General features: G+C 41.8%; 1 protein-coding gene across 4 annotated transcripts in view; it reads right to left on the reverse strand.

Annotated features, from left to right (window-relative positions):
* The window catches only part of zranb3 (zinc finger, RAN-binding domain containing 3), a 135,743-nt gene that overhangs the window by 45,768 nt on the left and 72,758 nt on the right, over window positions 1–17,217 (reverse strand). For all 4 annotated transcript variants that reach the window (XM_059647428.1, XM_059647429.1, XM_048534524.2 and 1 more), the window contains exons 5-8: window positions 11,906–12,077; window positions 10,469–10,603; window positions 3,959–4,078; window positions 1,920–2,039 (exon numbers count right to left, since the gene is read on the reverse strand). In XM_059647428.1, coding sequence (XP_059503411.1) covers window positions 1,920–2,039; window positions 3,959–4,078; window positions 10,469–10,603; window positions 11,906–12,077 — 547 coding nt within the window. The remainder of the gene's footprint in view (window positions 1–1,919; window positions 2,040–3,958; window positions 4,079–10,468; window positions 10,604–11,905; window positions 12,078–17,217) is intronic.

Raw genomic sequence — 17,217 nt, forward strand, 5'->3', positions numbered from 1 at the left:
ATTTAGACAGACACAAACTGGCAGGGAATAGTGGGATACAGGCCTTCTACAGGCAGATAGAATTTGTTCAAAATGACATCATTGTCAGCACAGACATGCTGGACTGAAGTACGTGTTCCTGTACTGTACTGTTGTAAGTACACGGCTAATGTGGTGCAGTGATAGTCCCTACCTCTGAACAAGAAGCCCTGGCTTCATGTCTCAGCTGCTCCGAGGGTGTGTCATAACATTTTCTAATTAACCTGTTCAGAGGTTTCTATCCTAATCTACTAATGGGGCTATCATTGTATCAACAAGTTGTTGCAGTCATGAGGAATATCCTACGTATAACTGTTCACCAGGAAACAGCAAGACTACTCTGATCAGAATAATTAGAAGATCCAGGATCAGACTTTCCTGAACTGGCAGCTCTACCAAAACTCAATACACCAAAACAAGACTACAGGCAGCTGAAGGTTGAGATGCAATAAAAAAGTGCATGATCTGAGGAATAGATGGTGAGTGGAAACAGCACAAGAGACTTAGCAAAATTCTGACAACCCATGACACGCATGGCTTCTTCAATCTAATCAAAACCATCCACACTCCCAGTATCCAAGGTCCTATTCTGCTGACAGCCAAAAACAGAGTTGCTCTTCAAAGACCAAAAGGCAGTCAATACCTGCTGCATTTCGATGACCTCCTCAACAAAGACACAGGCTTAAACACAAGTGCTCTCAATATTATCCTGCAACACATTATCAGTTGCCATCTCATTGCACCTTGAACCCAGCATGAGGTTCAAAAAGCCAATGACAGCTGATAAACAGTGGAGCCTCCAGCACAGATGGTATCCCTGCTTGAGCTCTCTTACGAGGAGCCATGATCTTGTTGTCCTTGTCTGGAAGGAAGGCAGTGAGCCAGGATATCTCAGTGGCCATCTTCAAGAAAGGAGACAGATCCAACAAGGGAAAGTACAGAGTGATTTCCCTATTATCCACGATGGGAAAGGTCATAGTGAGAATCCTCCTCAGTGACCTTCTCCCAATGGCTGAAGAGTTCCTCCCCAAATGTCAGCGCAGTTTATGTCTGTCAAGAAGCACAATGGGCATTATTAGAACATGACAAATCCAAGAAAAGATGAGGGAATAGCACCAACCTCTGTACATGGGCTTCCTCAATCTCATGAAGGCCTTTTATATCTGTCAACCTTGAGGGATTATGGAAATCCTCAATTCAGCTGCCCACTGAAATTTATCACCATTCTTCATCTGCTTCACGATGACATGCAAGCTATGATCCTCAAAAGATTTACCACAGACCCTTTACATTCAGCATTCTTCCCCATCTTCTTGGTTGCAATTCTCTGCTGCAGTGGAACTAAACCACAGCACAAGTGAGAAACTATTCAATCTTCGATGCCTCCAATCCAGAACCAAGACCACCAAACTCCAGCTTACAGACAATGCCTGTACTGCCTCCACCCAGAGGCTGAGCTAAAACCCAGCGGCAACACATTCACCAAATGTGTATCAGAGAACGGCCCTCAGACTAAATATACTGTTTTCCACCAGCCGTTCCTGTCACACAACATCGTCCCGACATTTAAAATGTGCAATCAGCCCTTGGAAAAAAAAAGGGAAAACATCATTGCAACAAACAAAAACCAAAATTTAAAAAAGCAGAAAAATGAAAAGCACAAATACGTCCGAAAGAAATACTAAAAAACCTGAAAGAAAAATTGTTTCATCTGTTCCAACATTTCCTGAAATGAAAGAGCAACAGAGCTGATGGAAGAAAGTTAAAATCTTTCAAGATTTACATTAAAATTACATTGCAAAATAATATCCAACATTACTTATTGGTTACACTTCTTGTTTAGTATCTCCTAATCAAACATCAATAATTGATCTCCACTTTTTTTATTGTAATCACAATACCTGTCCAGCAGCCTTGATGCTAAGGATTGCAACTTGAGTCTCTGGATCATTCTGATACTGATGGACAAGATGAATCCTTTCTGAAGATGGAATACTACCATCTATTCTTATGTACCGTGCCTAAATAAAAAAAAGGCATTTCATATTTGTATAATTAATACTGAGCAACAATATTACAATCAATACGATGCCAGAAGAGTTAATCCTTGAATGTCGGTTTCTATATTAACATCCTGTTATCTACAATCATTACATAACAGCCCAGTGTTTTGGATAGGGAACAGTTTACATCAGAATCAGAATGATCCACCACAGGAAGCCACTTGCCTCTGCCAGATCTTCAGTAAAGCTATCCAAATACTCCAACTCTTCTGCTCTTCCCCATAACCCTGTAATTATTTCTTGTCAGATAATTATTCAATTCCCATTTAAAGTTCCCATCGAATCAGCTTCCCCTCTTTTATACTGTGCTTTTCATTTCAACATAATTTGCACCACTTTCAGTTCTTTCATCAATCATCTTAAATCTATATTCTCTGGTCATTCACATTTCATCCCTGGAAACAGTTTCTCTTTATTTACTGTGTAACACCATTCATAGTTTTAAACACTTCTTAAAAATTTCACCTTAAGTTCTGGTGAAGAGTCACTGGGCTTGAAAAATTAACTAGATTTTCTTGTTTTTTTGATTTCTGGGGAATAAATGTTGACCCAATTGCTCTTGAAGGTGTTGGTAAGTCCGTGTGATGTAGGTATATTGAACCTGCAGTGAGGGAGAGAGTTTCAGGATGTGTGGCTTTGTGGGAAACATGCAGGGAGTAGTGTTCCCATGCATTTGTTGCCCCCAGGTCTTCGAGGTACCGAGGTTGCGGGTCTGGAAGGTGCCATAGTAGGGACCTTGGTGAGTTGTGGAAAAGCATTTTGCAGGTTGCACGCACTCCTACTACTGTGGTGGAAAGTGAACATTCAATTGTTAGATGGAGTATCAATCAAACAAGCTGTTTTTTTTTTTCTGGCTAGTGTCAAGCCACTCGAGTGTTAGTGGAGCTGCACCTAAACTAGAAAGTCAACAGCATTCCATCACAACCCTGACTCCTGCCTTGTAACTGGTAGGCAGGATTTGTCAAGTCAGAAGGTGAGTTATGCACCACACAATTCCAAATTTCTAAACTGCTCTTGTAGCTACAGTGTTTGTATGACTTGTCTTGTTATTCCTATGGAGCAGTGGCCAGAACTGCACACAGTACTTCAGCTGTGGCCAGATCAAAGTCCTGTACAGCTCCTTCCTGCTCTTATGCCACAATTGATAAAAGCAAGTGTCCCATAAGCCTTCTTAACTACCCTGTTAATATCTGTCCTGCTGCTTCCGAGGATCTAAAGTCACGTACAAAGTTATTTAGGATACTATCTTTCCCTCATCACCACTATTTTCATCTACATTGTTTATATATTTCACAAACAAAAAGGGACACAGCACTGTCCTGGTGATATGCCAATGCAATTAAAAAGTGTAAACTGTATGTAAAACTCCAAACTCTTTGTGAAAAAGGTTGAAAGTAAAGTAATCTTAACTAGAGTTATACACAACATTGAGGAGATCACACCTTGAATACTGTTTACAGTTTAGTTCCTCAGTTAGAGATATACATTCTACAGGGAATGCAACAAAGGACAAGACTTAATACGTTTTATGATCCAAGAAGGATATTCTCTAAATACAAGATATATTAGGACTCACAGCAGGTTTGAACTGCTAAATTACCCATTTTTGCTCCCACTTCAAATGTTCTTACAATCGCAAATTAGACTATTCATGAATTTGGCAGAATTGCAGGTAATTAAGTACTTTGAGGTTAGGCCAGGTTAAACACTTAAGATCTTGAAAGATATTAAATACATTGAGTTATTTTCTTTTGTTACCTTATTGATGGTTTCTAAATTGAATCATGAAGTAGAAAGATAACAATATTGGTCATGCATGCTCCAACGATGAACACAATTTTGGCAGTAAGGTGAGAATGATTTAAAGTATACATTACCTTACTTTCTATTGCAGCCTCTGTGCAAGCTTGCAACATAGTCAAATGATAAGCAAAAACCAAGAACTTCAATTTTGTATCACGTAGCATCATTCTAATGTAGTCCTTCACTGCTCCTGCCTAAAAGCAAAATTAGCAAAGTAAGCTTGCTGCCCATTTTTATCATATAGACTTAGAGATACATAATTAGTGAAGTGTTTATAGAACATAGAACATAGAACATTGCAGCACAGTACAGGCCCTTCGGCCCTCCATGTTGTGCCGACCTGCCATACCGATCTGAAGCCCATCTAACCTACACTATTCCATGTAGGTCCATATGCTTGTCCAATGATGACTTAAATGCTTACTGTCAGGATATACAAACTATGCATAAACCTTGGCTAAAACTACACTGGCCTTGCAACTGTTTAATGACTTGGCAGCTCTCACATCTATGAACAAGCCATTTAGATCATAGCTTCACACATAGCTGACTGATGCCCAGTACAGCCAAAACATGACCTATCTGCTATAGTCAATGCACTGACCAATAAAGGCAAGCGTACCAAACATTTTCGTCACTCTCCCATTTACCTGTGACTCCACTTTCAAAGGAACAATGAATCTACACCCCAAGACTTTACCATTAAGTGTACAAGCCCTGCCTGATTTGCCATTTCAAAATGCAGCACCTCACATTTATCTAGCTTAAAATATGTTAGACACCACGGCATAAATTAAGAAGCTGCTCAACACATAAAGCGAAGAGCAGAAGTCTTTTCTCAAGGGTGGAGCTAGTTGAAAACTATGGAGAATATTTTTAAGGTGAGAGGAGGAAGATTTAGAAAAGGGACCTGAAGTGCAAAATTTTCATCACAAGAGGGTTGCTCACATGTGGCATGAAGTGCCAGAAGAAGTGGTAGATGCTGGTACAGCTATAACATTTAAAAGACATTTGAATAGATACATGAATAGGAAAGGAATATGGGTCAAACACAGGCAAAGGGTACTAGCTTAGTTTGAGAAATGTGGTTCGCATGGACAAGTTGGACCAAAGGATCTGTTTCTTGCTGTATGACTATTGATGCTACATACGTGAACCATATACTAGATTTGAAAGACTTCTGATTTTACTCAAAGTAAGTTCTACCATGAGAATCAATAAATAAAATGCCCGATAGTGATCAAAGTATAACATTTTCATAAACTGTAAGTATATAGAACATAGAACATTACAGCACAGTACAGGCCCTTCAGCCCTCGATGTTGTGCTGACCTGCCATACCAATCTGAAGCCCATCTAACCTACACTATTCCATGTACATCCATGTGCTTGTCCAATGACAACTTAAAGTTGGCGAATCTACTACTGTTGCAGGCAAAGCGTTCCATACCCTTACTACTCTGAGTAAAGAAACTACCTCTGACATCTGTCCTATATCTTTCACCCCTCAATTTAAAGCTATGCCCCCTCGTGCTCACTGTCACCATCCTAGGAAAAAGGCTCTCCCTATCCCCCTATCTAACCCTCTGATTATCTTCTATGTCTCAATTAAGTCACCTCTCAACCTTCTTCTCTCTAATGAAAATAGCCTCAAGTCCCTCAGCCTTTCCTCGTAAGACCTTCCCTCCATACCAGGCAACATCCTCGTAAATCTCCTCTGTACCCTTTCCAAAGCTTCCACATCCTTCTTAAAATGCGGTGACCAGAACTGTACAGAATACTCCAAGTGTGGCCGCACCAGAGTTTTGTACAGCTGCAGCATAACCTCTTGGTTCTGGAACTCGATCCCTCTATTAATAAAAGCTAAAACACTGTATGCCTTCTTAACAGCCCTGTCAACCTGGGTGGCAACTTTCAAGGATCTGTGTACATGGACACCATATACACACTAAAAAGTAGAAGTACAATCATCTGATCGCAAAATCAGCATGAGACATCTATCTTAAAATGCTTAATGTGTGGTAAGCAGAAAATAATCACCAATTGCAATCTAAACATGTGTTACTTCAGTAATGCATGTGTTAATAATGAAAGTTTGAATAAAATCGAAATGTTCCTGAATTTGCACAAAATTTTAATAACTACTCCAAGAGACTACATATTTTCATTTTTGGGGATGATAAACTGAAATAAAAAGTTCCTATATCTGAAATACCAAGAGAATCCAGCAACTTAAGTGCTGCATATTGTCAAGTTCTGCAACACAATGTTCCTTTTGGAAGCAGTAAGACAGAAAATAAAAGCAAGTAGCACCAAGTCTCCTAATTTAAGGAAATTTTGCCTGAAAACAACCTTCTGACTGGTTGGGCTGCAGTGCTTAAACATTGCAAGTGCCAGGACAAGAGGGGAAAAACACTCCCAGAACCTGTAAACAGAAAGCACCCAACTCTCCCTTCCTCTGTGTAGGAAGCAACATAAAAACAAAAAGCTTAAAATAATTTGAACAAGAAAAGACCTCGATCCACCCGACTGGCCATCAAATCCAAGAAAAATCATTACCCTACAAACAGTGCATCATCACTGCAAAGATCAAAAGAACTGAGAAAGCAATTTTCTACCTTGTGGTCTCGATGATTTTTGGAATTTTGTTTAACCTGTCCATATTTATTTTATATGCATAAAGTATGTGTAAAACCACGTCTTTTGTCTGTCTTAACTGTGACTATGTGTACATGTGGATTTTTTAAAGGGGCATAACTCATGTTGCATAGTAGTGAATTAAAAATTCTTGCTTTTCACAGATCTTGAAGTTCAATCCTTTTTTTTCTGTTTGTGACTTAACTTGACATAAATATTTTCATCCAGAGTAGCTGTCAGTTAGGCAAGTTGACCATTTTGGTGGTCTCATTAAGATTTTAACAACTTTTGTGATATCATATGGAACCCTGAGGCACAATTATCAGCCCATTCTTCACAGTCATGACACAATACATTTATAAATTAGCTGGTTATTTTTTAAAAGCAGCATAATCAACCAAAACGTCATTCTAAGTGACTTATGGCAAAGGAGGTATGCTATTCAGCTCATCAAGACCATGCCAGATCTCGACACAGCAAGTTTGGTTGAGGAATAGATGTCTGTCAGGAGAATGTTGAGAAGGGGACATAACATCTCAGTTTAATGGCTTACCCAAAAGAGGCCAATTCAACGAATGGGTGGCAGTATGGAGTTTGCTAAATGTTGTTTATTGCAAGGGGAATGTAATATAAAAGATTAATGTTATGTAAGGTTTCAGGGCATTGGTCCAACCATATTTGTAGTATTATGCACACTTTTACTCTCTTCATTTAAAATTTTAAGTAATTTAGAAGCAGTCCAGACAAGTCACTCAACTAACATTTGAAGTGAGGGATTTATCTTTGGGGAAGAATCGAACAGCCTGGGCCTGCATTCTTTGGGACTTAAGAAGAGATGGTTTTAATGAAACATATAAAGATATTAAAGGCACCTGACAGGGTGGATGCTGAAAGGTTTCCCCTTGTGGGAAAGGTGAAAAGCATAAATGGCTGGGGATGCAAGCAGTGAGGATGACACAAGAGTCTGCAAAGAAATATAGACAGATTAGGTGAGTGGTAAAAGTCTTGGCAGGTTGAATACAGGAGAAAGACTGCAGGAAGCTGTGGCACAGAGAGATTTGGAGGTCCTACTGCATGAATCACAAAAAGCTATCAAAAGATCATCTGGTAATAGGGAAGACAAGTTGACTATTGGCCTTTATTTCAAAGGAAATGGAGTTTTACAAATTATGAGGTCTTACTAAAACAATATAAAGCACTCATCAAGCCATACCTGCAATACTGTGTACAGTTTTGGTCCTCTTATTTAAGGAGGGATGTGGTGGCATTGCATGTAGTCCCAAGCAAGCTTACAAGATTGATTCTGGGTATGGAGAGATTGCTTATGAAAGGAGATTGAGTAGATTGAGTGTACGCTTACTAGCATTTAGAAGAATGACCAAGAGGCCTTACTGAAACGTAAAAGATTCTTAGGCACCTTGACAGAGAAGGTGCAAAGAGATCATTTCACCTGTGACTGATATGAGGAGAATTTTTTCTCTCATAAAGGTAGTGAATCCATGAAATTCATTACCCCAGAGGGCAGTCGAGCCTGGGTTGTTAAGTGTATTCAAGGCTGAAATAAACTTTTTTTTAAATTAGTAAGAGAATCAATGTGGGAATAAGGAAAAAAAAAAGAGTAGAGTTGAGGATTATTGGATCAGTCCCGATCTCATTGAACGGTGGAGCAGACTTGATGAGTGGTTTATTCCTACTTCTACATCTCATGTGATCACAGTACAAAAACAAGGGCATTTCCATTGAAGTGTACAAGGGGATGTGTGTTTTCTCTCAGAGGGTTGAGTTTTGTTTGAACTCCATTCCCAAAAGAGTGAAGGAGGCAGGCACATTGAATACTATTAAAAGCAGAAATTGATAGATTCTTGACTAACAAGGGAGTTGATGGCAATTGCAAGTAGACAGGAATGTGAAGCTAAAGCCACAATAAGATGAGATCAGGTATGACTTTATTGAACGACAGTGCAGGCTGGAAGCTCAATTGTACCGCTGTTCCTAAATGACATGCTTATAAAGAGGAAAAAGGAATAATAATTTTTTTTAAACAAAGAGGAAGTTGTACACTTGTATTGCCCAGAAATTGGAAGTTTTACCACTGCTCTTCAAGAAGACATGGATAAACTGGTGGAATAGACAGATACATAGAAAGTGAAATTTAATACATCAGACATGCGGAGACAATTTATAGTTAGAGGAATTGAGATGTACAATAGACGACAGCTCATCAAGGAGGCAGTTAACGATGGCTGGGCCTAGATATGACTGTAACAAATAGAGAATTTCTTCCTTGATTCACTTGACTTCAAATGTGTTGGGGCTTCTTGATGTCACATCCTATCAAATGCTGCCTTGATTCAAGACAAATAAATTTTATTTCATCTCCTAGTTTCGACCCTTTTGCCCATTTTTGGACAAAAGCTGCAAAGCAGTCAAATACCAAGTAGCCCTGACAGAAATTAAACTGAGCATTGGTGAACTGGTCACTATTGTGTCATCTGACACTGCTGTTGATGTGCCTTCCATAAATTCATTAATGATGAATAGACTGATGTTACAGTAAATGGCCAAAATGCATTTGCCCTGTTGATTGCAGACTGGATGCATCTGGCCAATTTTCCACATTGTTGGGCATTTACACTTTTACAGCAGCTTAGCAGAAGACATGGCTCATTCTGAGAACAATTCTTCAGGGCCTCTGCTGTAATTTTGTCATAGTCTTTGTATTATCCACAGACAACTTTGGAGGAGTGAACTGAATTGGCCACTGACAGACAACTGTGATGATGCAGATCACAAAAGGATGCCAGATGGACCATCCACTTAATACTTTTAGCTTGCTGATACCGTTCAGCCTGGCCTTTCAACTCCCTTGTCCCCTCGCCCCCATTCAGTGAGGATGAAGATATTTGTAGAGCTTTTATTTTAAAATTTTCCACCATTGTTCATGGCTTGATGTGGCAAGATGGCTGAGCTTCAGTTTCATCCAATAGTGTGAGATTGCTTAGCTCTGCCTTTTGTATTCTGTGGTCGTTGTTTTTCAAGTCTAGTTTCACTACGTGCAATGAACTGAATATTCCTCTTCTCTGATAAGCAATTCTATAAAGTCACTTAATTCTCGGACTTGACCATACAACCTAGGTTGACACTTTAATCTGACAGTTAATAAGCGATATGTTGCAAGAGTAACTGTACTTGGAATGGCATTAGCTCATGTCCTGCCAACTGCTCAAATAAACATGCAGGGTTGCATGGCACTACATAAAACATCTGACTCAAACCTTATCCTCAAATAGCAACACCAGACAGATTATTATTCATTTATCTCATTGTAGGTTGTGGGAGCTTGCTGTATACAAATTGGCAATCATTCTCATAGAAAACTGATGTCAAAACTAAATCATTGCATACATTTTTCAAGGACATTCTAAGGATGTGGAAGGAGGCATTGATATGCAAGTTTTCCATGTGCAAATTGGCACGAGTTTATATCTCAGTCTATACTGCAATTTGAAATCAGGCTCTCTCATGGGAGATCTGCTGAATGATTGAAACAGTAAAGAAAAGTCAAGACTTTTTTTCGCACTGCAAAATTACACAATCTTGCATAGTGACAAGTGGCACTCACCAGATCCATGGCAATTAATGTGAATGAACTGTCTGACCCTCCTGATGGAGGAACTTATGAAGGAAATAGGCCACGATATTTCAAACAAAGTGCAGCAATGTACTAAACAAGCCTTGTCTTTGCAGATCTGTGCACAAAGCGCAACGGACAAAAAGACCATGTTGTAATCAAAATAAAAAGCAATAAAAAGGCTTAAATGTTGAGTTTTCATGTGCAGATTGCAAGTGTAAATATAACACTAGGTTGATACTGAATATAGCTAAAATCTACATATCATTTACACTGAAAATTGACAAAGTTCCATAGTAAATAATAGTGTATCTACCTTTGCAACAGCAGTTTGTTTATACATGCGAGTGATGAGACCCATGACTTGTATAAAGGGGTTATCAGTCTCTGCTGAACTCGAACGCAGCTCTCTCATTAACTTTTCCCACTCCTCAATGCTGCTATTCATTTCCTACGTGGGCAGAAAGATAAATGCTTTGAACAAAAAAAGGGCACAGCAATTACTGGATCTATGATGCATGCCCCAGTTTTATCCTGTAAGAGTACAGCAACAAGAGCAGGAAAATTCTCAGAGATACAAGACTGTTCCTGCAAAAACATCAATGCTGGATAGGTCAGTCACACGTTCTGTGCAATTATAGGAGCTAAGTGACAAGCTGGGGGCGAAGATGGAAAATCTTTACTCTGGTGATATAAATCAAGAGCCAAGAATGTTTCAAGGAGAAATTGTTAAATGATTATAAAGTTAAAGTGCTGGGCACCTCAAAGTAAAAATAATTGTGTCACAGATATGAACTAGTCTTCACCTGATAAAGGCAAATGATCAAGTTTGTACGTACCCTTAATAACAGATGTTATTTTGGAGAATAGCTGTTTAAAAGAGTCATTTACTGCTACAATTTTAATCTATTTTCACATAATTAATGACTGAATTTTATGAAATAAGAACATTTCAGTGTCTACTATTTTAGAGGTTCCAAAATTAATTATTAGCTGTTAACATCAATTAATTAGAGAAGTAGTCATCATTTTTGGGTCTGCAATTTAAAGATAAATAAAGGTATGCCACAATAAAATGAGAGATGCATGCTTTTGACATTCTACTAAGTTAGAGATATTATGTCAAATTCAATGACTAAAACTATTTGTGAAATACAAATTGCTGTCTGACTTCAGACTATGCAAAATCCATCCTACCCATAAAAATGTTTAATTATAGTACACAAATAGATGCACTGTAGCATTTCTTCATTACCCAGACTAGCAGCTAGGAGCTGTAAGTAAAATCATTTAGAGAATTTTAGAGCAAGGCAGAGTGAGGGAGGAGTGGGGGTTTCAGAATGAATTGAGGTGTGTGCAGAAGAAAAGATACTGCAAAGGCACAACAAGTTGCTCTTCTGCAAGGCTCACTGAGAAAGCACACAAATACTGAAAAGAACACGAACATTTTACAATTTCAAAATGCTTTCGATATTAAAATAACCTAGACTCTTGATGCATTAAAAATAATCTATTCATTTATTTTTTTAAAAATTTGTTTAGGGCATCTATAAATCTGATTTCAGAAAATAGATGAGGTTACTTAGCAATTAAGCACAGCATCAGTCCCAAGAGGCTTAGCATACTGGCAGTATCTGATGCTTGGAATTGGATCAAAAAGAAATGTTGGTCTTTCAAAATATTAGCCGGAAAAGTTAATAATTCATTCACAAAGCAGGAATTTCTATAGAATACCATTGAATCAAACTCTCACCTTAGCGGCTTCCTTTGACAAATCAAATGGAATTTGTTGTCGAATTTTTGGAGGCAGCTGGGTCAAAACTTCATCCTTCATTCGTCGAATCATTATATTACTCAGATATCGGTGAAGCTCATCTAAATTGGAAGCTCCTTTGCAATCCCACTGAGCTCGTTTGCCAAAATACCTATCATTAGTTCAAAATATCAGAAACATTTTCTCATTTTTCACACAGCATACTGGCTAAAATACTTCAGGCATGAAGAAACGTTAGATGACATATATACCTATTTAATTTTCAACTGTACATTCTCCCTTTAACTTGGGAGAGAGTTCAGCTATCAGAACTTCATTTGAAGAGCCAGTGAAAAGATCACATGGCAGGCAATTTTCAGGAAATTGTATCTTGGCTGAAACTGCAATAAACAAACTTTTGAAAACTACTATATTATTGCTGACTGAAAATTTAAAATAAATCACATTCTCTTTAGATAACAGAGATTTAACATCATGCAGCTCTCAGTCTCCATCTCGGGCAACCAGCTTGTAACTGATGTCCATTTCAAGCCCACCGACTCCCACAGCTACCTAGAATACACCTCCTCCCACCCACCCTCCTGCAAAAATTCCATCCCCTATTCCCAATTCCTCCGCCTCCGCCGCATCTGCTCCCACGATAAGACATTCCACTCCCGCACATCCCAGATGTCCAAGTTCTTTAAGGACCGCAACTTCCCCCCCACGGTGATTGAGAACGCCCTTGACCGCGTCTCCCGCATTTCCCGCGACACATCCCTCACACCCCGCCCCCGCCACAACCGCCCCAAGAGGATCCCCCTCGTTCTCACACACCACCCTACCAACCTCCGGATACAACGCATTATCCTCCGACACTTCCGCCATTTACAATCCGACCCCACCACCCAAGACATTTTTCCATCCCCACCCCTGTCTGCTTTCCGGAGAGACCACTCTCTCCGTGACTCCCTTGTTCGCTCCACACTGCCCTCCAACCCCACCACACCCGGCACCTTCCCCTGCAACCGCAGGAAATGCTACACTTGTCCCCACACCTCCTCCCTCACCCCCATCCCAGGCCCCAAGATGACATTCCACATTAAGCAGAGGTTCACCTGCACATCTGCCAATGTGGTATACTGCATCCACTGTACCCGGTGCGGCTTTCTCTACATTGGGGAAACCAAGCGGAGGCTTGGGGACCGCTTTGCAGAACACCTCCGCTCAGTTCGCAACAAACAACTGCACCTCCCAGTCGCGAACCATTTCCACTCCCCCTCCCATTCTCTTGATGACATGTCCATCATGGGCCTCCTGCACTGCCACAATGATGCCACCCGAAGGTTGCAGGAACAGCAACTCATATTCCGCCTGGGAACCCTGCAGCCATATGGTATCAATGTGGACTTCACCAGTTTCAAAATCTCCCCTTCCCCTACTGCATCCCTAAACCAGCCCAGTTCATCCCCTCCCCCCACTGCACCACACAACCAGCCCAGCTCTTCCCCCCCCACCCACTGCATCCCAAAACCAGTCCAACCTGTCTCTGCCTCCCTAACCGGTTCTTCCTCTCACCCATCCCTTCCTCCCACCCCAAGCCGCACCCCCAGCTACCTACTAACCTCATCCCACCTCCTTGACCTGTCCGTCTTCCCTGGACTGACCTATCCCCTCCCTACCTCCCCACCTACACCCTCTCCACCTATCTTCTTTACTCTCCATCTTCGGTCCGCCTCCCCCTCTCTCCCTATTTATTCCAGTTCCCTCCCCCCATCCCCCTCTCTGATGAAGGGTCTAGGCCCGAAACGTCAGCTTTTGTGCTCCTGAGATGCTGCTTGGCCTGCTGTGTTCATCCAGCCTCACATTTTATTATCTTTAACATCATGCAGTTGCGTTTTGTTTTAATTCATTTGTGGGATGTGGATGTCACTGGCTGGTCAGCATTTACTGCCTGTCCATAGTTGCCCTTAAGAAGGTGGTGGTGAGCTGCCTTCTTGAACTGCTTCAGTCCACCTGCTGTGGGTTGATCCAAAATGCCATTAGGGAGGGAATTCCAAGATTTTTGACCCAGTGACAGTGAAGAAACAGCAACATATTTCCCAAGTCAGAATAGTGAGGGCTTGGAGGGGAATTTAAATGTGGCATTGTTGCGCTCTGTCTGTTCTGGATGGCAGTCAATGTGGGTTTGGAAACTGCTGTCCAAGGATCTTTGGCAAATTTCTGCAGTGCATCTTGTAGATAGTACACACTGCTACTACTGAGCACAGGTGATGGAGGGAGTGGGTGTAGTGCTCATCAAGCAGCTGCTTTGTCCAGGATGTTGCCAAGCTTCTTGAGTGTTGTTGGAGTTGCACCCATCCAGGTAAGTGGGGAGTATTCCATCACCTTCATGACTTGAGCCTTGCAGAAGCCTTGGACAGGCTTTGGGAGGTCAGGAGGCAAGTTACCCGCCACAGTATTACTACCTTCTGACCTGCACTTGCAGGCACTATGTTTATATCATGAGTCCATTTGAGTTTCTGGTCAGTGGTAGCCCCCAGGATATTGCCAGTGGGGAATTCAGTGACGGTAACACCGTTGCATGTCAAGGTGTGGTGGTGGTTAGATTGGCTCTCATTGGTGATGGTCATAGCCTGGCATTTGTGTGGCATGAAGTTTATTTGCCACTTGCCAGCCCAAGCCTGGATGTTGTCCAGGATTACAAAGTATGGAGCTGAATGAACACAGCAGGCCAAGCAGCATCTTAGGAGCACAAAAGCTGACGTTTCGGGCCTAGACCCTTCATCAGAAAAAGGGGGAGAGGGAGAGGGTTCTGAAATAAACAGGGAGAGATGGGGAGGCAGATTGAAGACGGGTATAGGAGAAGATAGGTGGAGAGGAGACAGATAGGTTAAAGAGGCTGGGATGGAGCCTGTAGAGGTGAGTGTAGGTGGGAAGGTAGGGAGGACAGACAGGTCAAGGGGGCAGAATGAGGTTAGTAGGTAGGAAATGGGGGTGCGGCTTGAGGTGGGAGGATGGCATAGGTGAGAGGAAGAACAGGTTAGGGAGGCGGGGACGTTTTGGGATGCAGTAGGGGGAGGGGAAATTTTGAAATTTGTGAAATCCACATTGATACCATCGGACTGCAGGGTTCCCAAGCAGAATATGAGTTGCTGTTCCTGCAGCCTTCGGGTGGCATCATTGTGGCACTGCAGGAGGCCCAGGATGGACATGTCGTCTGAGGAATGGGTCGGGGAGTCGAAATGGTTCGCAACTGGGAGGTGCAGTTGCTTATTGCGAACCGATCATGCGTGTTCTTCTAAGCGTCCCCAAGCCTCCACTTGGTTTCCCCGAAGTAGAGGAGGACACAATGGGTACAGCAGATGCAGTATACCGCATTGGGAGATGTGCAGGTGAACATCTGCTTGATTGGAAAGTCTTCTTGGGGCCTGGGATGGGGGTGAGGGAGGAGGTATGGGGGCAAGTGTAGCACTTCCTGCGGTTGCAGGGGAAATATTCTGCTTGGGAGCCCAGCGGCCCAATGGTATCAATGTGGATTTCACAAGCTTCAAAATCTCCCCTCCCCCCACATCCCAAAACCAGCCCAGCTCGTCCCTGCCTCCCTAACCTGTTCTTCCTCTCACCTATCCTCTCCTCCCACCTCAAGCCGTACCCCCAATTCCTACCTACTAACTTCATCCTGCCCCCTTGACCTGTCCGTCCTCCCCGGACTGACCTATCCCCTCCCTACCTCCCCACCTACACTGGCTCCATCCCCGCCTCTTTGACCTGTCTGTCTCCTCTCCACCTATCTTCTCCTCTATCCATCTTTGATCCGCCTCCCCATCTCTCCCTATTTATTTCAGAACCCGCTCCCTCTGCCCCTTTTCTGATGAAGGGTCTAGGCCTGAAACGTCAGCTTTTTTGCTCTTAAGATGCTGCTTGGCCTGCTCTGTTCATCCAGCTCCATACTCTGTTATCTCGGATTCTCCAGCATCTGCAGTTCCCATTATCTCTTGGATATTGTCCAGAGCTTGTTGCATTTGAACATGGACGGTTTCAGTATTTGAGGAGCCATGAACGGTGCTGAACATTGTACAATCGTTGACGAACATCCCCACTTCTGACCTTATGATGGAGGGAAGGTGATGGAGATGGAATGAAGCAGCTGCAGATGGTTGGGCCTGGAACAGTATACCGAGGAACTCCTGCAGAGATGTCTTGTAGCTGAGATGATTGACCTCCAATAACCACAAGATCTTCCTACATGCCAGGTATGACTCCAACCAGCAGAGCTTTCTCCTTGATACCCACTGATTCCAGTTTTGTTCGGGCTCCTTGATGCCACGCTTGATCAAACGCAAGTGCAAATATATTGTCAATCAATTGGGTTGTTTGTCCTGGTTAGTGACAAGCTTCAAGTGCTCCTGGGCTGCTAATATAATCCAGGCAAGTGGTGAGTATTCCATTAGACATCTGATTTGTGCCTTGTAGATAATGGACGAGTTTTGAGTGGTCAGGAGGCGAGTTACTTGCTCCAGAATTTCTAGCCTCTGACTTGCTCTTGTAGCCACAGTACTCATATCACTAGTCAAGTTTGGTTTCTCGTCAATAGTAACGTTGCTAGTGGGAGATTTGGTGCCGGTAACAACACGGTCAACGTAAAATTATGCTACTTGTCACCCCGTGCCTAGATATCGTCCAGGCTCTTCCGCATTTGAGCACGGACTGATTCAGTATGTGTGAAGTTGCAAATAGCACTGAACATTGTGCAAACATCAGTGCAAATCCCCATTTCTGATCTTCTGATGGAGAGAAGGTCAATGACAAAGCAGCTGAAGGTGGTTGGGTCTACACACTATCTGAAAGAACTCTTGCAGAGATGTCCTGGAGCACGATGATGCACTTCCAACAACCTCAAACAACCTCCTGTGATTCAACCAGTTTACTCCAATTCCCATTGACTCTAGTTTTCGTTGGGCTCCCTGCCTCACATGGTCAAATGTGGTCTTGATGTCAATTGTCTATTGAGTCAGAACTCAATGGATTCATAACATAATCTGCTTTTCTTTCCAAGCTACTTTTTGACCTGCTAAGGATTTGTAGCATCTTGTATTCTTGACTCTATTGTCAATATCAGCAACAAATAGTGTGTATATTATATGATATAAATTTAAAACAAACTGATTTTTTCAAGGACCCAATCTGCTCATAACTGTCGTTCTTGAAATAGATCAGGAGGTAAATTGGCTAGATTATTCAAAAAACAGCAAAAAACAAAAAAAAATCAGTTGAACATTGCTCCTCATGAAGCAGTGCTCTTATTTCAG

This window comes from Stegostoma tigrinum, chromosome 7, assembly GCF_030684315.1.
Source record: "Stegostoma tigrinum isolate sSteTig4 chromosome 7, sSteTig4.hap1, whole genome shotgun sequence".
Taxonomy (NCBI): domain Eukaryota; kingdom Metazoa; phylum Chordata; class Chondrichthyes; order Orectolobiformes; family Stegostomatidae; genus Stegostoma; species Stegostoma tigrinum.